At 43.1% G+C, this 26,663-nt stretch overlaps 1 protein-coding gene across 3 annotated transcripts in view; it reads left to right on the forward strand.

Annotated features, from left to right (window-relative positions):
- RPS6KA5 (ribosomal protein S6 kinase A5) overlaps window positions 1–26,663 on the forward strand; it is a 110,592-nt gene that overhangs the window by 17,236 nt on the left and 66,693 nt on the right. For all 3 annotated transcript variants that reach the window (XM_038750158.1, XM_038750150.1, XM_038750141.1), the window contains exons 2-3: window positions 12,453–12,524; window positions 21,303–21,521. In XM_038750158.1, coding sequence (XP_038606086.1) covers window positions 12,453–12,524; window positions 21,303–21,521 — 291 coding nt within the window. The remainder of the gene's footprint in view (window positions 1–12,452; window positions 12,525–21,302; window positions 21,522–26,663) is intronic.

The following is a 26,663-nucleotide window of genomic DNA, read 5'->3' on the forward strand; positions in this document are numbered from 1 at the left end:
AACTCCTTCAAGTAACTGTTTGAAACTTACTAAAAAGCTGGTTATTAACTGCTGCTTTTTAAGCAGTTGTTTTTTTAGTGACTCAATGATTTTCTCACTGAACCTATGATCTAATTTCAAAACAGCTGGATAAATACACTGTCATTCTATCTCCACACACAATATTGTAGACAAGGGAGGAAAGTTATTCTCATACTCAAAACATGGCAATGTTTTTAAGTACATAAATATGGGATGTGTGTTTGAGAGAACTCTGGAGAGTAAAATAGTTGGGAACTGATCAGTCTTAGAGCTCTGGAAGAGCCTTTGCTCAGTTGGCAGTTGAAAAGAGTCTAAACTTTAAAGGCAATCGCTAGCCATGTGGAGTGTTTTGAAGTCTGCATTTGCCATCTAGAGTTGAGCTAACTAGATCACCTGGTAGTTTGGACTTAAAAGGCAGGAATGCCTTCTGAGCCTTGTCTCATACTCATCAAAGCTGTAGGCAGCTAAATTAATCTAAATGAATCCATTTTGAACCGCAGTGGATTTTTTTTTTTTTTTGGTTGGGGGCTGAGAGGGAGACATGCACATATTAAAAAGGACTTATTAGTGAGAACATTTTGGTCAATTTTCACTTTGTCTAAAACTGAAATTGGAAAGCACAAAAACTCGAGAGTGTGTTTTTGAAAACTGCAAATGACACAAGACATCTTTAAGGCAAGTTGTTTTGCAGCTTTAATTATTGGGTTAGCTTTTGTAAATGAAATGCTAAATACATATTCTAGGACTTGTTAAAATGCTGTGCAAAGATCATTGTGCCAGAGAACCTAAAAACAAGGCAGGCATGAATCCATAAAAAGAATGAGTTGCATTTACTTAGTGTTCGCACCCTATGTTAGCTGTGACTCGCTTAGGAAGCTATGCTGAGCCTCTGGATCTTAGGGCTTTAGAAGCTGCTTATTTTGGTAGAGAAAGAAGTGGATCACTATGAAAAATTCTTGAGTTTGCATAAAGATGGTGAAAAGTCAAATTTTTCCATATACCTCTATTACATAAACAGTCCTTATTAGAAAGGGTTTTTTTCCCATCAATTCTACTTTCCTCTAATATTGTACAGTCAAAATCATTGAGTAGTTTTAAAACAAGCCTTGGAATGAGTCATGGCTCTACTTCACACTGCCTATGGAAATGTTCTGCAAAATTACTGTTTTTAACGGAATAACTTTAGTATATAATTGACTCCTTAATAGGTATTTGCTATAGAAAAAAAGTGTAACTCCATAATTTATGTGCCATAAGACTAAAATTCCACATGTTTATTCAAACGATAAATTTGGGTTCTTAAATGGCCAAAGCTTAGGGCACTGAGAGCAGATGGCTGCTTTTGAATGTAGGCATGCCTGCCATGTCTCTGTCTGCTCAGGTAATGTTGCTTTCCAGCACCCTGGAGAGGTCACACCTGTATTTCTCTCTATTTGGTTTTTGGAATGAAGGACTTTGGAGTGCATTCGCCCTGGATAGAGAAGGGCCTGCCCTCTTACCATCCATATATTGCCCTGATTACATTGCTATTTAGATGTGAAAATGAATTTCATGTAACGGGCTCTGGGAGGGGGGAGAGAGGGAGAGAGCTGTTCTTGTTTTTCACAAATCAAAGGACTTTAATGAAGTAGATAATGTCTATGCTCAGAGTTACCCATCACATCCATACAAGTCCAGGACAGCATTGTTTTTTGGTTCATTCCACTCCAAGCACGATCAGGGTGTTCAAAAATCTGGAGAAGTCTAAATGGAAAATGGTTTTCTTAGTAGAGAGCTATCTCCTCTATTTATGTACTTTTTGTCTGAGAATTGATCCATCATATTTATTGAGCACATTGTACAGAACGCTGTACTAAGTGCTTGGGAGAGTACAGTGAGACATAGTTGGTAGACACGTTCCCTACCCACAGTGAGCTTACAGTTTAGATTCAGGGTATATTACTAGAACAAAAGTGAGTGACAGCTGGTGGAAAAAATTATTGGTATTCTGCATAATTAATAATATATGTTTAGGTCAGAAATGGGTTCTAAACATTCCTTCTCTCACCAATCAATCAATGGCTTTTTATTGAATGCTTACAGTGTGCAGCGCACTGTACTAAGCCCTTGGGAAAGTACAGTGTGACAGTTGGTAGATGTGATCCCTGCCCATAAGGGGCTTATAGTCTACACCAGCAGCTCAGTCAACTATCAGCATTAATTGAGAGCAACCTGCTGAGAGTAAAGTTCCTCAAGGACTGGGATCATGTCTTTTATAGCCTTATTGTATTGTACTCTCCCAAGTGCTTAGTACAGTGTTCTGCACACATTAAGCACTCCCTTGATTGACTGAAGCACTTTTCTAAGTGCTTAGTAGAGTCCAGTAGAAGCAGGACACAACTTTCTTGTCCTCAAGGAATTCACAATCTTTTGGGGGAGACAAATCAAGGGAGGTGCGATGACGATGATGTTTATTTAAGTGCTCACTATGTACCAAGCAGTGTGATAGATACTAGATAATCAGGTCAGATACAGTCCCTATCCTAGTTTGGCTTTCACTCAGTTTAAGAACCACCTAAACTCCCACCGCACTCGTTTGTCCCTCAGCCAACCTCCTCTCTCAGCTCTACTGGTGTACTGGTCAGGTGATTGTGCTAATTCTTAGACACCCCTGAACTGAACTTAAATATACCTGTTTTGAGTCCCAAGCAACTAGAAGGGGAAGAAGCAACTAATTTTTCTTCTTGATCTGGGGTTAGGGGAGAATGAGAAAGTTTTGCTGAATTTGCATAATACAAAATTGGGTGAAAACAAAAAATACTTTTTAGAAAACTTGAATATGATTGAGAAAAAAGCCAATCTCTTCTGTTCTCTTAACCTGTACAAATGCCATTCCCTTCTTTCCTTTTCCTTTTTTTCTTTTTTCCTTTTTCCCTTTTTCTTCATTGTATCATTCCTCTCCAAACTCCTTGAGTGAGTTGCCTACACCTGCTGCCTTCATTTCCTCTCCTCCAGTTCTCTCCTTAACCCCATGCAATCCGGCTTCCTTCCCCTTCACTCCAGGGAAAACTCCTTCTTGCCAAATCCAATGGCCTCTACTCCATCGTAATCCTCCTCGACCATTTAACTGCCTTCAACATTGTTGACCACCCCTCTCTTGTGGAACTGTTATCCAACCTTGCCTTCACTGACACTGACCTCCTGGTTCTCGTATCTCCCTGGCCACTCATTCTCAAACTCGTTCATGGACTCCTCCTCTGTCCCCCACCCCTTAACTGTAGGAGTCCCTCAAGGTTCAGTTCTAGCTCCTCTGTTTTCCATCTAGACCCTCTCTCTTGGAGAACTCATTCACTCCCATGGCTTCAACCATCATCTCTATGTGGATGATTCCCAAATCTGCATTTCTATCCCTGACCTCTCTCCTTTTCTGCAGTCTCACATTTCCTCCTGCCTTCAGGACATCTCTGCTTCGATGTCCCACTGACCCCTCGAATTTAACACTTCTGAAACAGAACTCCTCATATTCCCACTCAATCCCTGTCCTCCCCTTGACCTTGCTGTCACTGTAGACAATACCACCATACTCCCTGTTTTACAATCCCGTAACCTTGGCATTATCCTCAACTCATCCATCTCATTCAACCAACATATTCATTGTCACCAAATCCCATTGGCTCAGCCTTCAGAACATCACTAAAATCTGCCCTTTCCTCCCCATCAAAACTGCTACCATGTTAATCCAAGCATTTATCATATCCTGCCTGGGCTACTGCATCAGCCTCCTTGCTGACCTCCATGCCTCCTGTCTCACCCCACTCCAGTCCATAGTTCACTGTTGTCTGGATCATTTTTCTACAAAACTGTTCCGTCCATGTTTCCCCACTCCTTAAGAACCACCCATTCACATCTGCATCAAACAAACTCCTTAATATCGGCTTTAAAGCAGTCAATCACCTTGCTCCCTCCTACCTCACATTGCTGCTCTCCTTCTACAACCCAGCCCACACACTTTGCTGTTTTAATGCCAGCCTACTCACTGTACCCCAATCTCATCTATTTAACTGCAGACTTCTCGCCCACATCCTGCCTCTGGTCTGCAATGCCCTACCTCTTTATACCCAACAGATGGTTATTTTCCCCACCTTCAAAACCTTATTAAAAGCACATCTCCTCCAGGAGGCTTTCTACAACTAAGTCATCATTTCCTCTTTTTTTAATGGTATTTAAGTGCTTACTATAATAATAATAATAATGATGATGATGGCATTTGTTAAGCGCATACTATGTGTGAAGCACTGTTCTAAGCGCTGGGGGGGATACAAAGTGATCATGTTGTCCCACATGGGGCTCACAGTCTTAATCCCCATTTTATAGATGAGGTAACTGAGGCTCAGAGAAGTGAAGCCCAAGATCACACAGCAGACATGTGGGGGAGTCGGCATTAGAACCCATAACCTCCAACTCCCAAGCCCGTGCTCTTTCCACTGAGCCACGCTGCTTCCCTGCTTCTTACTATGTGCTAAGCACTGTACTAAGTGCTGGGTTAGTAACAAAATAATCAGGATGGACACAGTCCCTGTGCCAAGTGGGGCTCAAAGTCTTAATCCCCACTTTACAGATGAGATAATTGAGGCACAAAGAAGTTAAATGACTTACCCAAGGTCACACACAGCAGAAAAGTGGTGGAGTTGGGATTAGAACTCCAGGTTCTCTTACTCCCAGACCCATGCTTTTTCCACTAGGCTAATTACTTTCCCACTCCCTTCCATGTCGCCCTTGCACTTGAATTTGCCCCCTCCCTCATCCCCACAACACTTAATATACATATCTGTAATGTATTCATTTATATTAATGCCTGTCTCCAAACTCATGTGGGCAGGGAACATGTCTACCAGCTCTTTAATATAGTACTCTCCCAAGAGTGTAGTACAATGCTTTGCATACAATAAACAGTTGAGACTTCAACATCCCCATGGATGTACCTGGTGACTCCTCTGCCACCCACCTTCTATCTCTCCTTGATGCTGCCAACCTCCTGCTCCACCCCACCTCACCCACTCACCAACTTGGTCACACCCTCGACCTCATCATCTCCTACTGCTACACTGTCTCCACCCTCACCAACTCTGAAATCCATCTCTCTGATCATAACCTTTTCACCTGCCTCCTCACTCACACTCCTCTCCCCTATAAATCTATTTTACTACCTCACAGAGACCTCCGCTCTCTCGACTCCATCCATCTTTCTGAGCGCCTCACACCCCATCTTGCCTCCCTTTCCTCTCTACCCAATCTTGATGATCAGATTACTGCTCTCAACTCAACCCGCTCTAATCAGCTCAACTCGCGTGCTCCCCTTTCCTTTCGCCACTCTTGTACCACTAATCCACAGCCCTGGATCACTGCTACTGTCCGCCTCCTTCGCTGTTATGCTCGAGCTGCTGAACACTGCTGGCGAAAGTCTAAACACCAAGCCAACCTTCTTCACTGCAAGTTTATCCTTTCCTGCCTTAACTCTGCCCTCTCCTCTGCCAGGCAAAACTATTTCTCCTCCCTTATTGACACCCGTGCCCATCATCCCCATCAGCTCTTCCATACATTTAACTCCCTTCTCAGGCCCCCTGTCCCTCCCCCTCCTCCATCCCTCACCCGCAACGATCTGGCCTCCTACTTCATTAGTAAAATTGGGTTGAGAGCAGGGGGGTTGGAGAAGGGGGAGGAGGGCCTTTGGGGAGCTCAGACCTGATGGAGTTCATCAGGTCTGAGCTCCCCAAAGGCCCTCCTCCCCCTTCTCCAACCCCCCTGCTCTCAACCCTCTCAGGTCTGAGCTCCCCAAAGGCCCTCCTCCCCCTTCTCCAACCCCCCTGCTCTCAACCCTCTCCGCTACTCTCCCATCCTTCCCAGCAGTATCTTCAGATGAGATCTCTTCCCTCCTCTCAAGTGCTACTCCAGCCACCTGTGCTTCTGACCCCATTCCCTCTCATCTTATGAAATCTCTCGCCCCTTCCCTCCTCCCCTCCTTAACTTCCATCTTCAACCGCTCACTCTCCACTGGTTCCTTCCCCTCTGCCTTCAACCATGCCCACATTTCCCCCATCCTAAAAAAACCCTCTCTTGACCCCACCTCCCCTTCTAGTTATCACCCTATCTCCCTCTTACCATTCCTTTCCAAACTCCTTGAATGAGTCGTCTACACCCGCTGCCTCGAATTCCTCAATGCCAACTCTCTCCTCGACCCCCTCCAATCTGGCTTTTGTACCCTACACTCCACCGAAACTGCCCTCTCAAAGGTCACCAATGACCTCCTGCCTGCCAAATCCAATGGTTCCTACTCTATCCTAATCCTCCTCGACCTCTCAGCTGCCTTCGACACTATGGACCACCCCTTTCTCCTCAACACGCTATCCAACCTTGGCTTCACAGACTCTATCCTCTCCTGGTTCTCCTCTTATCTCTCTGGCCGTTCATTCTCAGTCTCCTTTGCAGGCTCCTCCTCCACCTCCCATCCCCTTACTGTAGGGGTTCCTCAAGGGTCAGTTCTTGGTCCCCTTCTGTTCTCTATCTGCACTCACTCAGTTGAACTCATTCGCTCCCATGGCTTCAACTATCATCTCTACGCTGACGACACCCAAATCTACATCTCTGCCCCTGCTCACTCTCCCTCCCTTCAGGCTCGAGTCTCCTCCTGCCTTCAGTACATCTCCATCTGGTTGTCTGCCTACCATCTAAAGCTCAGTATGTCAAAGGCTGAACTCCTTATCTTCCCTCTCAAACCCTGCCCTCTCCCTGACTTCCTCGTCACTGTAGATGGCCCTACCATCCTTCCCGTCTCACAAGCCCGCAACCTTGGTGTCATCCTCAACTCCGCTCTCTCGTTCACCTCTCACATCCAATCCATCACCAAAACCTGCCGGTCTCACCTCCGCAACATCACCAAGATCTGCCCTTTCCTCTCCATCCAAACCGCTACCTTGCTGGTCCAATCTCTCATCCTATCCTGACTGGATTACTGCAGCAGCCTCCTCTCTGATCTCCCATCCTCCTGTCTCTCCCCACTTCAGTCTATACTTCATGCTGTGGCCCGGATCATCTCTGTGCAGAAACGCTCTGGGCATGTTACTCCCCTCCTCAAAAATCTACAGTGGCTACCAGTCAACCTACGCATCAAGCAAAAAGTCCTCACTCTCGGCTTCAAGGCTCTCCATCACCTCGCCCCCTCCTACCTCACCTCCCTTCTCTCCCACAGCCCAGCCCGCACCCTCTGCTCCTCTACTGCTAACCTCCGCACTGTGCCTCGTTCTTGCCTGTCCCGCCGTCGACCCCCGGCCCACATCCTCCCCCTGTCCTGGAATGCCCTCCCTCCGCACATCTGCCAAGCTAGCTCTCTTTCCCCCTTCAAAGCCCTACTGAGAGCTCACCTCCTCCAGGAGGCCTTCCCAGACTGACCCCCTTTTTCCTGTCCTCCTCCCCATCCCTCCCGCCCTACCTCCTTCCCCTCCCCACTGCACCTGTATATATGTCTGTACAACAGATTTATTACTCTATTTGTTTTACTTGTACATCTTTACTATTCTATTTATTTTGTTAACGATGTGCATCTAGCTTTACTTCTGTTTATTCTGATGACTTGACACCTGTCCACCTGTTTTGTTTTGTTGTCTGTCTCCCCCTTCTAGACTGTGAGCCCATTGTTGGGTAGGGACTGTCTCTATATGTTGCCAACTTGTACTTCCCAAGCGCTTAGTACAGTGCTCTGCACACAGTAAGCGCTCAATAAATACGATTGATGGACTGATTGACCATCTCTATATGTTGCCAACTTGTACTTCCCAAGCACTTAGTACAGTGCTCTGCATACAGTAAGCACTCAATAAATACAATTGAATGAATGAATGAATACCATTGATTGATTTTTACATTTCTTAATCTACCAATCATTTGGTTGTATCTATCCCAGTGCTACATTCAGAATTATCAGAGGGTGTCTGGTTTGAGAGGAGAGCCTGAGAGGGTGTCAGGAAGGTTGTTTTTGTCTCAGAGTTGAATTCGTTGTTGCACCCTCTTGGAATTATGATGAGAATCGATTGATTATTAGTTTCAGGAATACATTAAACTGTGATCTCTTTTTGTAGGCATAAAATAGAGATATTACTGAACAAAATAACTGAACAGGATACTTGACCAAAAAGAGAGTTAAAGAAAATTACTTTATCATCAGTAGCCACAGAAAGAGCATTTCTTGAGAATCCAGTTTGTGAAGAGCACTGCATTAGCTCTTGCAGGGAAGTACAAAAGAAAAGAAAGACATGGCTCTCCAACTGTAAGAGCTTGATCAATTTTTACTTTTTTGCACTGAAATCCTTTAGGATACAAAGGTTTAGTTACACCCTTTCACTAAGTGAATTCTTTGTCATACTAACTAACATTTAAGACTTTACAAAATGCCTTTTTTCCTTCTTCCAAAGAGTAAAGTTATTTATATATATATGAAATGTGGTATTCTGGAATAGTTAAGATTAGATGGTTCACAACTATTACTCTGAGAATCGATATGAAGGAGGGGAGCCAGCCTTTGGTGTCTCCGAATACCCTTTGGGCCAACATTAGAGTCGGCATATTTGGCACACAGACTTCTGGTCTAGTGTGGCATTAATTCAGACATAGGCCAAAGCAGAGCCCCAGACAAACCTTTGCCTGTGGCAAAATCTTTGTCTATTAGACTTAGAGCAGAATATTAGTTCTCCCTGGATGGAATTTTGGGCTACTTCTCCATTTATGTGGGAAATCTGTGGTTTGGAATTTGACATTGAGTGCCTTTGGGACAGTTTTCTTGTCCTCTATTCAATTGGCCTTCCAATTGTGAAGCCTAAATGCGGGCCACATTGTAGACTTTTGTAAAAACTCTTGAGATCTTTTTTTGGCTGTATTTTCCTAGGGCCAAGGGATTTATTTATGATTATCTGAATTAGGTAGATGTGTTACTGTAATTATGGAATGCTTACTTGTAAACATCATGGGCTGCCTGTGATGCTAGTTTGTTTGTCAATTTTCTGGAGTGTTCATCTACCTGATGTGAACATCAGTGAGAAGATGAACTGAGTTTTCTCACGGCTTAAAGTATTCCTTTGGAGTAAGTTCATTACGGCCAGGGACTGAGTCTGCTAATTCTGTTGTATTGTGCACTTCCAAGTTTTTAGTTTAGTGCTGTGCACGTAGTAAGTACCCAATAAATACCATTGATTAGTTCATTAAATTAGGCGTTTTGAGAAACAGCATTGTTTCATTCCATTTGGTTTCAATTCAGGGATCCAACAGCATTGTTTCATTCCATTTGGTTTCAATTCAGGGATCCAAACCCTACTTTCCAGGAGGGCAGAACACACACACTCGGTGTGACCTGCACTGTGACTTGCTTTTATTGACTGCCAGAACACGTAGTTGCAGAAAATGCCCTGGGTCTTTTTGTGCATAAAAATTTTTTTCCAGGAGGCGTGACATCCAAGCCACCATGCTTGCCAGGAGCAACTATCTTAACTGGACGCAGGCTGGTTTGAGCCCTGCCTGCTCTTCCTGGGGAAGAGGACTTGGCCTGTAAAAGAGGCCTGGGGCCAGGGCTCTCAGAAGGAGGAGTTTATGAACCGGGAGAATCTAACACAATGTGCCTAAAGTCTCCTAGCTTCTTGGGGAAACAAAAGGCTATTGACAAACCACCAAAGAATCTTACCACAAATAGTAATCTGTTCTAAAGCAGGGATTGTTCTTGAGCTACTTATTATTTGCAGTGACCCTCTAAAAGTGTGCCTCCTCAAGACAGAATTGCAGGCTATTTGTAAATTCCAAGCCTGGTAGATTCATGGGCTAATAAAATGCAGACTGGCACTCTGGCAGAATGTAGTCTAGAAAATATAAAATGTTAAGGGTGTTGATACACTACATTTCCAAAATAGAATTCAGTGTAGAAGTGACAGTAAAGTTGCAGAAGAAATTAGCACCTAGAAGGAATGAAGTGTTGCCATAGCTTGTCTGGGTTTAGCTACATTCTAAGGCTGCCAGCCCATTTTTTCCACCCAAGTTTTGAATTCCATGGTCATATCTCCATTTTCCTTGGAGTTTAAGGGAGAACAGAGAGTTTGAGGAGCAGAAGCTCTCTTAGTTCCCCAACTGTGTGATTATTGCTGTGAGCTGGGGTCTTGTGGCCCTGCTAGGTATTTAATAGGTTCTAGAGTGAGGAGTAAGCATCCCTGGCTCCTCAAACTCGGTGAGCACATGAGCTCAAATGGCTGTTGTGTAACTCCCCTAAACACCTCAGGAAGAGAATTGGCTGCTACATTGCTTTAGACATTTTAGTATTTATTTAGACCATGTAAAATGTTCCACTTTTTAGATTAAACATTAAACTGACTCCCCTCAGAAACATTTTGCAAATACTTGGGAACCTGGAAAGTTTGTCCTGCAGTTCTACACAGATACATAATTCTCATCCAGTGTGGCATGGACTGGTCAGTCATACCAGTGAATTGAACCCTCTAGGGAGGATTACATTTGCTTTTCCAATGGCAGAGAAAACATTGACATTTATGGAAATGGGGGGGGGGGGAATACTAAAAAGGCGACCCTGCTTCCTCCCAGTTAGATGTCGAATGGCTGATTCTGCCCCCTCCCTTGGAAGCCAATAGGGAAAACCCTGTTTTCTTCAGATTCCTTTTTAAAATTTTGCATGTTTTGGGGTAGTGGAAATGTTTCTATTGTAATTAGTAATAATGGAATTTGTTAAGCCGGTACTATGTGTCAAACACTGTTCTAAGTGCTGGGGTAGATTCAAGTTAGTCAGGTTAGACACAGTCCCTGCCCCACATGGGGCTCATGGTCTAAGTGGGAGGGAGTAGGATTTAATCTCCATTTTACAGTTGAGGAAACTGAGGTACAGAACAGTTAAGTGACATGCTCAAGGTCTAAGGCTAGTGGTGGGGCTGGGATTGGAACCCACGGCCCGTGACTCCTGAGCCCGTGCTCTTTCTAGTAGGCCTTGCTCACCTTGGCAAAAAGTGACTAACATTTTCACACTGCGTACGTGTTTGTGTGTGTGTGTAAAATGTTGCTGTGACAAATACCTTGAAAATACATTAATGTATGCACATCCAGGAAATAAATTCTTAATGGGCTTAAAAGTTCTTGTCATAAATTGAACTTCACCACCTAAGGCTGAGTCTGAAGAAAACTGGGTGTACATGAAACAAAATCTGCACATGTCCAGTACCTGATCTTGTTCATTTAAAGCCTAGGAAATTTAAGAGCTAAAGATAAAATTTCCCTAATATTAGTTGGCTTTATGAATTAAATCAGTGAGCTACAGGACTTCCTTTACTGGATTGGAATTTGCCATATCTATCAAAGTACTTGCTGTCAACAACCGTTAAGACTGTGTCTTCATGGTCTTTGTTAATGTGATAATGTTTTTTAAGAAAATAAAATTGATAATCACTGCACCAAAAGCATCAGAGCATTGTCGGAGCATTGTAGGCCAGTGACTTTTGAGTAGAAAATTTCTTAAAATGAAAACTCAGTGCATGTTTAAAGGCATTGTAATTGTGGCTTTTAGTCTTACATCCTAATTATTTCAACTTCAACTGAAAACAGCTGTGTTTTTCAGTACTTCCTATTGGAGTCACAACACTTGGGTTTTGTATTAGTTCTCTTTTTCCCCTTCCTGAAATAAAAATCTGAAAATTACAACTGATAAGTCTCAAATATTTCACCCAGCACAGGACCATCCCCACTTGGGTGTCAAGTAAATGCTATTTAGTGGTGATGAATAGGGCAGCCTGATTTCTTGAGACACACATGTTAAGTTCTTCAGTTAAATTCTTTTAGTAGGAAATTTAGATCGCATTATAATTTCTTCTCCATCTCTGCTTCAGTAGTGATTACAAAAATCAATGACCTTGTATTTTAATAAGCTGCAAAGCTTCAGATAAACTTACATTTGTAACTGGTGTTTTTTGAGGGGCAAAGCTGGTAATCTCTCTTTTTGCTTAGAGTAGGGGCAAGGCACCCTAAAAAGTGGGTCTTGGGCAGTAACTGCCCCAGTTGGTCTTACCGGAGGGATGGCCCCTAATGTATTATTGTCATATATGTGAAACTCTTACTTATTTCACACGGAGTTTGGGGAAAAAAAATTGAGAAATACTAATCTATCTGGCCCTGCTAGATGTTTTCTAAAGCATACTGTATACATTTCAGGGTATCTTTAACCACACACAATTCTGGATTTGAAAGGACAAAGCCAAGCTGTACTTGATCTGTTGAGGAGCGTGGAGATTTTGAGTAATATATATTGGCTAATGGTTTTCATTTTAATGTGAAGTTGGGTCTTCGATAGCACCTTTCAGTGCCCGGGCACAATTCGTTGAGTTGATTTTTAACGTGACTTTTTTTCTTTTGCTTTTATTTAGCTAATTTAACAGGGCATGCAGAGAAGGTGGGAATTGAAAATTTTGAACTCCTGAAGGTTCTAGGAACAGGAGGTAAGACTTTTAGGGTGTCTTTTGAAAATGCTACTCTACTTATTTCGTATACTGAAGCTTTGAAATTTGAAAAGAGTATATTAAGTGGTTAGTTGAAATGCAGTCTCTGACTGGTTAAAATGGCGAACACTGTACTCTTATTCCTTGTGCCTCCCTGTCTGTTTTTAATTCTCCCTGGCCGTTCTTTTCCTCTTACCCTATGCAGATTCATTTTTCTGGTCTTTATATATGTGAGTCTGCTCCTCAAGCTCCCATCTGCCCTGCAAATTGCTTTTGGGGAGAAAATTGAAAATTTAATCAAGAATATGTGAAGCTTTCTAAATAATTGGATGAGTTGCTCTACATAATGTTGTAATTTCTAAAATTAAGTTTTAGAAATGGTCTTTTCCATCCTAAGTCTTCTATTCAAAGCCTTCTTCTAGTCTCATCATTTAAATTCTTCTTAGATTGTGAGCTCCCTGCAGGACAGGGACTGTGTTTTAATTCCCACCTGTGTATTCTCTCCCAGTGCTTAGTACAGTGCTGTGCATTGAGTAAGCACTTCAAAAATACTGCTCCTAAATACTCTTACTACTATATCTCTCAACTCTTTGCTGTTTGTATTTCTATCTATTTTTTTCTCTTCGTATACTCATGTCTCTCAGTATTTTTTCCTTTCTCTGTCCCTGCCCTTTTTCTCTCTGGCCCTGTTCCCCTGCTGAATTTCCATATTCCCTTTTTTGTTCTCCTGTATTCCATCATTTAAATGTTCCTCTGCCACTGCCCAATCATGTAGACTGTCCCATCTGTTTTGCTCTCCTGTTGTCTTCATTGCCTGGCAGTTTTTCTTTCCTGCACCTTTCCAGTCCTCATTCCTGACCTCAAAACTTATTATTTTTCTTTTTTCCATTTTTGATTGCTCTATTTTACCCTTCTCCCCTCTCTCTTGTTTTCTGTCTCATTATTTTCCTTGATTTCCACAGTCCCCATGTCTAGCCAGAAATTCTTCTTTGGAAGTCCTCCCCGTGTGGCTCTTAGTAGCTGGTTTTTGGTAATTCACATACTTAAGTCAGACAGGGGAGAAGGGTCCCATCCTCCCTTCTCATTGGTAGCTTTTGAGGAATTTCATGCCACTTAGATGGGGATCTGCGCAGAGAACATGGACTCAGGCCCCGTTTTCCACAGCAGTCTCTGCTCCAGTGATGGAATTTCCTTCACCTCTTTGATGGGGACCTTCTGGGAAATATGGACAGAAGTCTTCGTTGATGCTGTCCCCACACAAGCATGTCATTATTGTTGCGTAACTCTAGTTTGTGAGCCCAGCCAGGAGGAGGTATTGATCTCACTGTTTTCAGTTCCTTCATTTTGTGAATTTGGAATTTACATTATTATGTATCCTCCTGGCAGAGGCGCCAACTTTCATTTTGCCAAGATCCGCCCTTTCCTCTCCATCCATACCGCTACCCTGCTCATTCAAGCTCTCATCCTATCCCGTATGGACTAATGCACCAGCCTTCTCTCTGATCTCCCATCCTCGTGTCTCTCTCCACTTCAATCCATACTTCATGCTGCTGCCCGGATTATCTTTGTCCAGAAACGCTCTGGGTTTATTACTCCCCTCCTCAAAAATCTCCAGTGGCTACCAATCAATCTGCACATCAGGCAGAAACTCCTCACCCTGGGCTTCAAGGCTGTCCATCACCTCGCCCCCTCCTACCTCACCTCCCTTCTCTCCTTCTACAGCCCAGCCCACACCCTCCGCTCCTCCGCCGCTAATCTCCTCACCGTACCTCGTTCTCACCTGTCCCGCCATCGACCCCCAGCCCACGTCATCCCCCGGGCCTGGAATGCCCTCCCTCTGCCCGTCCGCCAAGCTAGCTCTCTTCCTCCCTTCAAGGCCCTACTGAGAGCTCACCTCCTCCAAGAGGCCTTCCCAGACTGAGCCCCTTCCTTCCTCTCCCCCTCGTCCCGCTCTCCATCCCCCCCGTCTTACCTCCTTCCCTTCCCCACAGCACCTGTATATATGTATATATGTTTGTACATATTTATTACTCTATTTATTTATTTATTTATTTTACTTGTACATATCTATTCTATTTTATTTTGTTAGTGTGTTTGGTTTTGTTCTCCGTCTCCCCCTTTTAGACTGTGAGCCCACTGTTGGGTAGGGACTGTCTCTATATGTTGCCAATTTGTACTTCCCAAGCGCTTAGTACAGTGCTCTGCACATAGTAAGCGCTCAATAAATACGATTGATGATGATGATGATTTTGATCACTGGTGATCACTGAAGGATGAGTTCCTGGCGGGAGCAAGAATGGGTTAAAAATCACTCTGTCTCACACACACGCACACACACACACTGTAGTGCTCTGTCTCTCTTTTTGTCTCTCTCTCCCTTCCTCCCCTCTCTCTCCAACCGTCTCCCCCCCACAACTCTGGCTGGCACAGGACCCCTGAAGGTGGAAATATGAATAAGTGCAGTGCTCTGCGCACAGTAAGTACTCCATAAATGCCACTGATTGATTAATTAAATGTTACAGACTGGGAGTTGGGAGATGGGCCCACGGATGGACATAAACGAGTGGCCTGCTGTCACCTGAGGTCAGGGTTGGGCGAGGCATCAAGTGTCCTCTCCTTTCTGAAACCAGGCCTGGGACAGAGCTGCTGTCTGGACCTTCTAGACTGTGAGCCCGCTGTTGGGTAGTGACCGTCTCTATATGTTGCCAACTTGTACGTCCCAAGCGCTTAGTACAGTGCTCTGCACGCAGTAAGCGCTCAATAAATACGATGGAATGAATGAATGAATGGACCCCAGTTGGGTCTTTGACACTGCTGATCCCCTTTTTATTGGGCAGAGCCAGGAGCTCCCAAGAGTATTGAGATGATACCTCCCGTTGTCCCTTCCCTCAGAGTTGGTGATCCTGTTTGGTTGTGCTAACTCTTAGATAAATTCTAAACTGTTCCCAACTCCATTTGTAACTGTGCATCTTATTGGTTGAGTTACACCATTCTTTCCCTCCAATCAATCATTACTGTTTATTGAGCACTTACTATGTGCAGAGGACTGTACTAAGAGCTTGGGAGAGTACAATTAAAACCAATCATTACAATCTTTAGACTGTGAGGTTGTTGTGGACGGGGAGCATCTACCAGCTGTTATATCGTACCCTCCCAAGCACTTAGTACAGTGCTCTGCACACAGTGTGTGCTCAGTAAATACGACTGATTAACAATCAGATACGCTAGAATCGAGGGGAAGAAATTAGACTGGTGATTCTCGTTAATGAGATGTCATTTTTGAAAGCTTTGTTTTTTGCAATGCTTGAGGTTTAGAGCCATTAATTTTTCTCAAAAGATAGGCGTAGGTCTCAGCAGCATAGGGATAAGGTAGTCCCTTCCGAGGTCCCCAAGAAATCGGAGCTGCTGGAAAATGCTTCAGGGCCAACCTGCCAGAAGGATATCTTGAGACCCAATATCTGAGCAGGTCAGCCCTTCCCCACCAGATTTCCTTGAAGACTAATAAATCACTCCTTAGCCTTCACTACTCTATGCTAAACAAGCCCAAATCTATTTCCTTTATTCATAGAGCTTAGTTTTCATCCCTTTAATTTTGTGGCTCTTCTCTAGGCCTCTTCTAGTGACTTTACATCCTTTTAAAGTGTGACCACCAAAACTTGACTGACCTATGCAGGGTAGAGTTAAATTATCCCCTGGATTTTGAGTGTTATACTCCCGTTAATACCAGCATGCTACTGATTGATTTTTAGCTTCTTCCAACTTAGTCTCTGAGGTCTTTTTTTGTTGCGCTTGTGCATAGTTTGTTTTTTCCACTGGCTATGTTCTAGTTTATGAATGTGTTTTGTTGTAGGTTTATGATTCTCTATTTATCCCTCCCAAGTGCGTAGTACAGTGCTTTGAACACAGTAAGCGCTCAATAAATACGATTGAATGAATGAATCCCTGTTGAATTTTGACCTGTATTTTGAAGGACCACTTTTCTGATTTGTCTAAGTAGCTTTAGATTGTTTTTTCGTCTTCTTCCAACTGGGGTCAACCCCACTTGATTTAACCCCTACTTTGATTTAACTACAAAGTAGATGAGTAAATTCCTGATTCTTTTCATGCAAGTCAACAGCAAAGATTCAAAATACCATCGCTATTATTATAATTATTATATTTAAGTGCTTACTTTGTGTGAAACACTGTACTAAGTGCTGGGGTAGATTCAAGTTAGTCAGTTTGGACTCAGCCCCTGTCCAACAAGGGCCTCACAGTGTAAGTAGGAGGGAGAACAGGTATTTAATTCTGATTTTACAGTTGGAGAAGCTGAGGCACAGAAGTTGTGACTTGCCTAAGGTCACACAGCAAACAAGTGGCAGAGCTAGGATTGCAACCCACGTCCTTTGATTCCCGGGCCCATGTTCTTTCCATTTGGCCACAATGCTTTTCTTGTACTGAGGAAAAATATTGCATAGTGGCTTATCCTAGGGAGGAGCTTCATGACAGCCGGGACCATATTTACTAACTCAATTGTACTTGGGTAATGAGTGTTTGGCATACAGGGACTCAGTACAATTGATTGACTGAGTCGTAATAGCTGTAAAGCTTTACAAACTATAATTTTTAATTCAGTTTAATTCTAATAGATGCAAGGCATAATGTTTGATTGCATACTAGAATAATTTTATTCTAAAGCCCAAATCTGTATATTCAAGAGCTGATTATTCAGTTTAATGGTAATTAGTCTCTTTTTCTCCCCACCTCTAGCCATTTATATTTTGACTATTTGGGAAGTGGTTAAAATAATGAATTTTTAGTGTCCAGAGACAAGATAAGTAGTGGGATTAATTACTTTTCCATCTCTTTGAAGCATAGATTTTAGGAGGTTTTATACATGGTGTTCATTTCTGTTGTTCTTTTCCTTTGTGATGGTAATGTTTTAAAGTTGAGTGTATTTTTAAGTTCTCATACTATCTTGCCTCCGGACTTAGTTTAGTGATGAGAAAAAAGGAAAAGCTTTTTGTACTACTTATGTTTAGAAGTTCACCTAAGTTAACTTCCTCTTTTGTGAAAGTGCAGCTAACAAAGTTAGAATGGAAATGCTCATTGTAACATTTGAATGCTTCTAAAAACGTTCCTCTAGCTTTTATTCAGTGCCCTCAGCTTCTAGAACCACCTGTAATTTATTCCACCAGATAATTTACCACTAGAGGGTGCTGGGAATTTGCCTTTAAAGATACAATACTGATAATGCCCAACTATTGATAATGCTTGAAATGAATAGCCTGTGCCTGAGTCACAAGTCAAGGTTATATGTGTACAGGTATGAGGTGTGAATCATCTTTTGTCAGTTTTATTCCCTTTGTTGGAAAGTGCCTCTTGTGGCATTTATTCATTGAACTGTCAAAGTTGGCATTTAAATTGTTATGCAACTTTTCTTACATCTCTGTAGGTATGCACAGGCATATCTTATAAGGGTATATAGTATTTCAGAGAAGAACAAATATAGAGCGCTTTCAGGGGAGAGCTAAAATTCAGCCACCTGATGAGGGATAAATGCAATCCATAGATAATCAATCTAATCTTAAAGCTATCAGCAGTGAGCAAAACTAGAAGAATTGAGTTTTACTGTAGTCTCCTTGCACAGCTCATAGCTTGGTGCATAGTAAGCACTTAACAAATACCATAAAAAAAAGGATCTGTTATGGAAATTCTGCTGAACTCTTTCAAGTGCTTGGTACTGTGTCCTGCACACAGGTGGTCCTTAATAAATACTATTATAATGATAACGATAACGTTCGCCTAAGAATGAAATCTTCTTGGTCACTGAAAGACACTTTCAGATTCATTTCCTCTTTCATATATTCGTTGTTTCACTTTTCTTGACCCACAGCAGCTGTACTCCTTTACTAAGTAACTTTGCATTCATAGCTTTTATTTTTCCAAAAGTCAGGAAGAGCCTGTTTATCTGATGAATGCTCACAGTTTTCTTTTTGGAATTTATTTGTTAGGGTGAATTTTTGTGGCAATGCTCTAATAAATGATACTAAATGGATCTTGTTTTCTGAGTTTGTGTCATTATCTTGTTAGCTGAAACCCTTCTCCCTTAGCTCAAGTTTCAATTTTCTTTATTTTTGAAATGTGAATTGCAGTGAAATTGAGGCAAAATGTTCTGAGGAATTGAGAGGATGAGTATTTCTAATTGGTGTGTGGGCAAAGCCCTTCAGATTCACGAATCCTTAAATAAACCTGCCCACTTAAAATCCCCCATCCTGGATTTTGTGGCAGATATGTATTTTATTGGTAAGATGGCACTGATGCCGTAACTTCAGTAGGACAAATCCTGCCAAGTAGTGTCAGAAAAGTCCAGAACTTTTCCACCTCCAGACCCAGCTTCAAGTTTTAGCCAAATGGCTGGATTCTAGACCATGAAGTAATCACGCCTGCACCTACAGACCAGAACACTTAGAGGGCTCTTAGTCCACTGTGGGCCACAAAGCAGGATTTTAAGCTTTATTCTGGGCATTTGATGAGAGGAAAAAATGGAGGTAAACTCTAATATCACTTTTCTTGCCATTTTATTTCCATATTTCTTGTTAACTTTCTGTCACTTCACCATGAAACTTGTGTTTGAAGATGGTGACCTCTTAGCCATCACTATTAATAACCAAGTAACAACAGAGAAATAGTGCCAAGTGGCATTTTTCTTAAATAAGCAGCTTTATTACCTGTGCATTTGCTCACCCTGTCTCAAACCTCCTGTCCTCTTCTGGGTTAATACCCCACATTTGGGCAATGGGAATTTCTCAGGGCTTTGCTTTATCATCATTTACTATATTTTCTTGGATTCAGATTTTTATTGGGTAATTAGAGTAAGCCACAAAATTATCAATTCCATTGCAGAATTAACTTTCAGGTTATTGAAAATAGCATTCAGATATATTATGGAATAAAGGAATCTGGATTGAAATGCATATGGATAGATGGACTGTTTTTCACTTTCATTTTTGATTAGCTAATGATCACTCATTTTATCCTGCCTGGATTACTGCATGAGCCTCCTTGCTGACCTCCCAACCTCCTGACTCTCCCCACTCTAGTCCATACTTCAGGCTGCTGCCTGGATCATCTTTCTACAGAAATGCTCAGGACATGTCACCCCCCTCCTCAAAAATCTCCACTGGTTTCCTATCCACCCTGAATCAAAGCTCCTCACCATTGGCTATAAAGCATTCTATCTCCTTGCCCTCTCCTACCTTACCTCGCTTCTATCTTTCTACATCCCAGCCCGCATACTTCACTCCTCTGGTGCTAACCTTCTCACTGCGCCTCGACCTCTCCTGTCTTGCCTCCAACCCCTGGCCCACATCCTACCTCGGCCCTGGAACACCCTCCCTCCTCAAATCTGCCAAAGGATCACTCTTCCCCCATTCAAAGCCCAACTGAAGGAACACCTCCTCCAAGAGGCCTTCCCAGACTAAGCCCCCTTTTCCTCAGCTCCCCCTCCCTTCTGCATCACCTTGACTCGCTCCCTTTGCTCTTCTCCCCCTCTCCTCACCCCACAGCACTTATGTGTGTATATATATATATATATATATATATATATATATATATAAAATTCTATTTATTTATATTGATGCCTGTGTACTTGTTTTGATGTCTCTCTCTCCGCCTCTAGACTGTAAGCCTGTTGTGTTCAGGGATTGTCTCTTTATCGGTGTATTGTACTTTCCAAGAGCTTAGTAACAGTGCTCTGCACACAGTAAGCACTCAATAAATATGATTGAATGAATGAACAATTTTTTCCCCCTTCAATAGAATGCTTGTACATAGGAGGCGTTTAATAAACACACTTGGTAATACTGATGATAGCCCATGGGTTGCAGTTTTGTAGCTCTTGGTTCAATTCTATCATCCTAGCAGCTCAATGTAAAGGTGTCATGCTTATAGTTATCCAGACTGTAAACTCCTTCTGGGCAGTTATCGTTTCCACACACAGTCAGTGTTCAATAAATACCACTGATGGACTTATTACAAATACAACTCTGATAGTTCATTTAACGCAACTTTTAACTGGCTCTAGTAGTGTTTTTCCTATTCTTCACAGCCACCACAATGTGGTGGTAATGTTCTTTTCATGAACTCTGCATTTCTTCATTATAATTGGCAAGTCATTTACAAGCCTTTGCTATTCATTTGGCCTGAAATCTACCTCATTAATAAAGGATGTCAGCAAGGCTTACTTTGGCTTATGTGCCTTCTATGTGTGACTGAGAAATAGAGCAGTCAGTCACAAGCTAACATAGCCTTTTATTTTTGTATGTAGTGGCTCACTGAGATGCCAGGATTTATATGGATGTACAAAGTTCCTATTAAAGGACTTGTATTCACCTGCCTATGATTTGTTTGCTGCTGATAATGGATGCCTCGAGGTTTTATTCCAAGTCCAGAATGTACTATACTTTTCCAGAATAGAGTTGTGTTTGGTTAACCATAATGACTCTGGCTGTTTTCCTGCTGCTAAAAATACTGAAGAGTGGATAACAAAGTAAAAGAGCGCATACCTAGCTCTGCTGGCAGTGGTGAAGTATGCAAACACAGAGCGTTTAAATTGGAAATATACTGGGGCAGAGTTGAAGGAACCTATTAAAGAACTTTGTCTAAAACATGCCTGGAGATTCATTTCCTACACACCTGCAAAAGAATGTTTTTGTAAATAATTATATGTAGTCTGATATTTCAATTTCCAGTTTATTTAAAATCTCAATGCCCTTTTTTCTCTATTCTTGGTTTCAGCTTATGGGAAGGTGTTCCTGGTCCGTAAAATAAGTGGCCATGATGCTGGGAAGTTGTATGCCATGAAAGTTTTGAAAAAAGCAACGATAGTTCAAAAAGCCAAAACAACAGAACACACAAGGACGGAACGACAAGTACTGGAACATATTAGGCAATCGCCTTTTTTGGTCACGTTGCATTATGCTTTCCAAACAGAGACGAAACTTCATCTCATTTTAGGTAAATGACCATTGGATTCAAGCTTTCTTTGAAAGGATCTCTTTCATTTTTGGGTAACTGTGAGTTTCTGGGGCTGACGTACTAATTTGGGATGGCAAATTTCCTTTATGAGTTAGTTAAATTATTTGTCCCCTCACTATTCTTATTTTTGTGGGATTTTCTCTCTTGTACTCTTTTGCTTTTTTATATTTGGTTTTGTAATATTCTATCCCAAGGGAGATCATATTGCAGTTCTGAAGGACCATCCTTATTTTGAAGTCTAACAGAAGCAGTTTTTATAACTTGAATGTCAGATCTATGATAACAATTTTGGTCTAGAATTTCTCTATCTGTCACCGTAGTATTGTGTCTGTGCACGTTTCCCCTACCAAAAGCAGCCTTTCCAACTTCTGTTTGGAGTTTTGGTCACTTTTCTTTATCAGTTTTCCTTTTCTGAGTGTAGAGTTTTGAATAAAGAGTGTTTTGTGGCTAAGCATAATATTATTTATGATTTCAAGCTAATGTGCTCTCATTTGCTAGGCTTTTCACTCTCAAGGACTTGCAGTCAGTTCTTTAATCATGGAACCATCAGATTAAACAGTTATTGCTGTTGACAGTCACCTGTAACCCTTTGACTTTTCTGACCCCACCATGTCCCCTCAGTTCCCGCCCTCCAATCAGCCTATCCCTGTCCTCTCTTCCTAGCACCCCCTTCCTGCTCCTCCATTCATCTCTTTGCCCCTCTTCCCCCTCCTCCCACACCAGTCCCTGTCAGCTCATCTTCACCCTACCCCTCCCTGCCCCGTGTGGCATCCCCTCCCCTCATCATCAATCGTATTTATTGAGCGCTTACTGTGTGCAGAGCACTGTACCAAGCGCTTGGGAAGTACAAGTTGGCAACATATAGAGACAGTCCCTACCCAACAGTAGGACACCTTCTCCATAGCCTTAGCCAGATGTGGCATCCCTGCTCTGTTGTGGGAAAGCTTCCGTCATCCTTGACCTGTTCCTGACCCAGTCACTGCTCAGGTTCAGAGTCAGAAGGCCACGGGTTCTAATGCCGGCTCTGCCGCTTGCCTGCTCTGTAACTTTGGGCAAAGTGACTTTACTCCTTTGGGCCTCAATTTTCCCCATCTGTAAAATGGGGATTAAGACTATGAGCTCCATATGAGACAGGGACGGTCCAACCCAATTTTCTTGTATCCAACTCAGCGCTTAGTACAGTGCCTGACATAATGAGTACCATTATTATCATTGTTATTAGTGGAGGGCTCTGGTGAAGAGGGAGTGTACTTTCCAGGCGCTTAGTACAGTGCTCTGCACACAGTAAGCACTCAAATACAATTGAGTGAATGAATGAATCGCTACAGTCTGCCCTTTCCTCTCCATTCAAGCTGCGACCATGTTAATCTAATCACTTATTCTATCCCGCCTTGATTACTGTATCAATCTCCTTGCTGACCTCCTTTCCACCTGTCTCTCCCCACTCCAGTCCATAATTCACTCTGCTGCCAGATCATTTTTCCATAAAAATGTTCTGTCCGTGTTTCCCCACTCAAGAAACCTCCAGTGGTTGCCTATCCACCTCCACATCAAACAGAAACTCCTCTCCATTGGCTTTAAGGTACTCAATCACCTTGCCCCCTCCTACCTCTCCTCGTTCATTCATTCATTCATTCAGTCGTATTTATTGAGCGCTTACTGTGTGCAGAGCACTGTACTAAGCTCTTGGGAAGTACAAGTTGGCAGCATATAGAGACGGTCCCTACCCAACAACGGGCTCACAGTCTAGAAGGGAGAGACAGACAATAAAGCAAAACATGTGGACAGGTGTCAAGTCATCACAATAAATAGAAATAAAGCTAGATGTACATCATTAACAAAATAAATAGAATAGTAAATATGTACAAGTAAAATAGAGTAATAAATCTGTACTGCAACCCAGCCCTCACACTTCACTCCTCTAATGCTAACCTTCTCTGTGTACCTCAATCTCGCCTATGTCGCCGCTGACCTCATGCCCACATCCAGCCTCTGGGCTGGAATGCCCTCTCTCTTCATATCTGACAATTACTCTCCCCATCTTCAAAGACTTATTGAAGGCACATCTCCTTCAAGAGGCCTTCCTTGACTAAGCCCTCCTTTCCTCTTCTTCCACTGCCTTCTGCATCATCATGAGTTGCTTCCTGACTTGCCCCCTCCCAGCTCCACAGCATTTATGTACATATGTTTAATTTATTTATATTAATATCTGTCTCCTCCTCTAGACTGTCAGCTCATTGTGGGCGGGAATGTGTCAGTTTTTTGTTGTATCATACTCTCCCAAGTGACTAGTATAGTGCTTTGCACTCAGTAAATGCTCAATATATACGATTAACTGACTGACTGCTCCAACTCACCATCGCTATAACCTGGGTCTCCTCAGGCGACACTGTCTCCCCTGTTGCTCTCTCTAAAGGGGGTCTCATCTTTTTCCACTCCCGAAGACTTACTAGGAAAAGGGGAGGAGCAGCTTTCCTTTCACTCCCCAGTGCTGTTTTTGCATCATTCTACCTCCCCCATCCCTCTCTTGCCCTTCCTTTAAAACCCATATTATTCACCTTTATCACTCACTCTAGTAACTAGTCATGGTCTACTGCTCTCCAGGGCTCTCCTCCAATTTTCTGAGCCATTTTGCTCCCTTTTACCACATTCCTTCTCTCTTTCTCCATCCATTCATTGATCCCTGGGGATCAATCATTATTTATGTGGGTGTTCCTGACAACCCTTCTGCTATTTGCTTTCTATCACTCCTCAACTCCAACTGACCTCCTGCGTCATCCCACCTTACCCACTCACCAACTTGGACACACACTCAATCTCGTCACCTCTAGCCACTGTACAATCTCTACCCTCTCCAACTGTAAAATCCATGTATCCAACCATAATCTCCTCACCTGTCTTCTCTCCACACACCCCACAAATCTGTCCTTTCTCCCCCAAAGAGGCCTCCAATCTATTGGCCCACAGCAATTTTCTCAAGTCATCATACCCCATTTAGTCTCCATACCCTAACTGCCTTCCCTTGGCCACCAAATTGATGCTCTCAACGCAGTGGGAGAAGCAGCGTGGCTCAGTGGAAAGAGCCCGGGCTTTGGAATTAGATATCATGGGTTCAAATCCCGGCTCCGCCAATTATCAGCTGTGTGACTTTGGGCAAGTCACTTTACTTCTCTGTGCCTCAGTTCCCCCATCTGTAAAATGGGGATTAAGACTGTGAGCCCCTATGGGACAACCTGTTCACCTTGTAACCTCCCCAGTGCTTAGAACAGTGCTTTGCAAATAGTAAGCACTTAATAAATGCCATCAGAGAAGCAGCGTGGCTCAGTGGAAAGAGCCCAGGCTTTGGAGTCAGAGGTCATGGGTTCAAATATTGGATCCGCCACTTGTCAGCTGTGTGACTTTGGGCAAGTCACTTCACTTCTCTGGGCCACAGTTCCCTCATTTGGAAAATGGGAATGAAGACTGTGAGCCCCCCGTGGGACAACCTCATCACCTTGTAACCTCCCCAGCGCTTAGAACAGTGCTTTGCACATAGTAAGCGCTTAATAAATGCCATTATTACTAGAGAAGCAGCGTGGCTCAGTGGAAAGAGCATGGGCTTTGGAGTCAGAGGTCATGGGCTCAAATCCCGGCTCCACCAACTGTCAGCTGTGTGACTTTGGGCAAGCCACTTAACTTCTCTGTGCCTCACTTCCCTCATCTGTAAAATGGGGATTAAGACTGTGAGCCCCCCTGGGGACGACCTGATCGCCTTGTAACCTCCTCAGCACTTAGAACAGTGCTTTCCACATGGTAAGCACTTAATAAATGCCATTATTATTATTATTATTATTATTATTATTACCCTCTCTACTGAACTTAACTCTCTCGCTCCTCTGTCCCTTTGCCGATCTCGTATCACCAACACTCAGCTCTGGATCATCTCCACTGTGTGCTTGCTTCACTTTTATGCATAGGCTTTAGAGCCCTGCTGGCAGAAATCCAGGTTTTAGAAACCCTCGTCCCCTTCAGTTTCATCCTTGTCAGCTTCAACTCTGCCTTCTCCTTTGCCCAGCAACATTATTTCTTCATCCTTATTGACTCCCATGCCCTCTGCCCTCCCCAGTTGTTTCAGACATTTAACTCCTTCCTCAAACCCTCTGTCCTCCCGCTCTCACATCTCTTGCCCCTAATTACCTGGTCAGATACTTTATTGAGAAAATTGAAACCATCAGGCATGATCTTCTGTACATGATGTACTGTTTCCGTAGTGTCGTGGTCATCACATTCGCCTAACACATGAAAGATCCCTGGTTCGAAACTGGTTGGTAACATTGAAATTTGGGAGAAGCAGCATGGCTCAGTGGAAAGAGCATGGGCTTGGGAGCCAGAGGTCATGGTTTCTAATCCCGATTCTGCCACTCATCGGCTGTGTAACTTTGGGAAAGTCATTTAACTTCTCTGTGCCTCAGTTCCCTCATCTGTAAAATGGGGGATTAAGACTGTGAGCCCCACGTGGGACAACCTGATCACCTTGTATCCCCCAGCGCTTAGAATAGTACTTCGCACATAGTAAGTGGTTAACAAATGCCATCATTATTATCTTCCTAAAATTTCCCCTGCTGCTCTCCAGTCCCTCTGTCTTCTTGCCCTTACTTTCCCCTTCTTTTCTAGCAGTATCTCGAGTAGATCTCCTGCCTCCTCACAATCTACCATTATTATTATTATTATTATTATTAAAGAACTTGCCCCCTCTCTTCTTCCCTCCCTGACTGTTCACTTTCCAGTGGCTTCCTCCCCACTGCTTTCAAATATGCTCATGTCTCCCCTATCCTATAAAAGACCCTCCCATGACCCCATGGATCCCTCCAGTTAACACCCCCATCTCCCTCTTACCATTCCTCCCCAAACTCCTTGAGCAAGTTGTCTACACCCACTGGCTCAGTTTCTCTCCTCTGAGTCTCTCCTTGACTCCTCCCCCTTCACTCCATGGAAACTGCCCCCTCACAGGACACCAGTGATATCCTTCTTGCCAAATCCAACATATGCCCACGACACTCTCCCCTTTTCTCTCTCTTTATACCTCACTGGTCCTGTTGGCCAGACTTTATCCTAAAATAGTGTCAGGGCTCATGCATTTGA

This window comes from Tachyglossus aculeatus, chromosome 1, assembly GCF_015852505.1.
Source record: "Tachyglossus aculeatus isolate mTacAcu1 chromosome 1, mTacAcu1.pri, whole genome shotgun sequence".
Taxonomy (NCBI): Eukaryota; Metazoa; Chordata; class Mammalia; order Monotremata; family Tachyglossidae; genus Tachyglossus; species Tachyglossus aculeatus.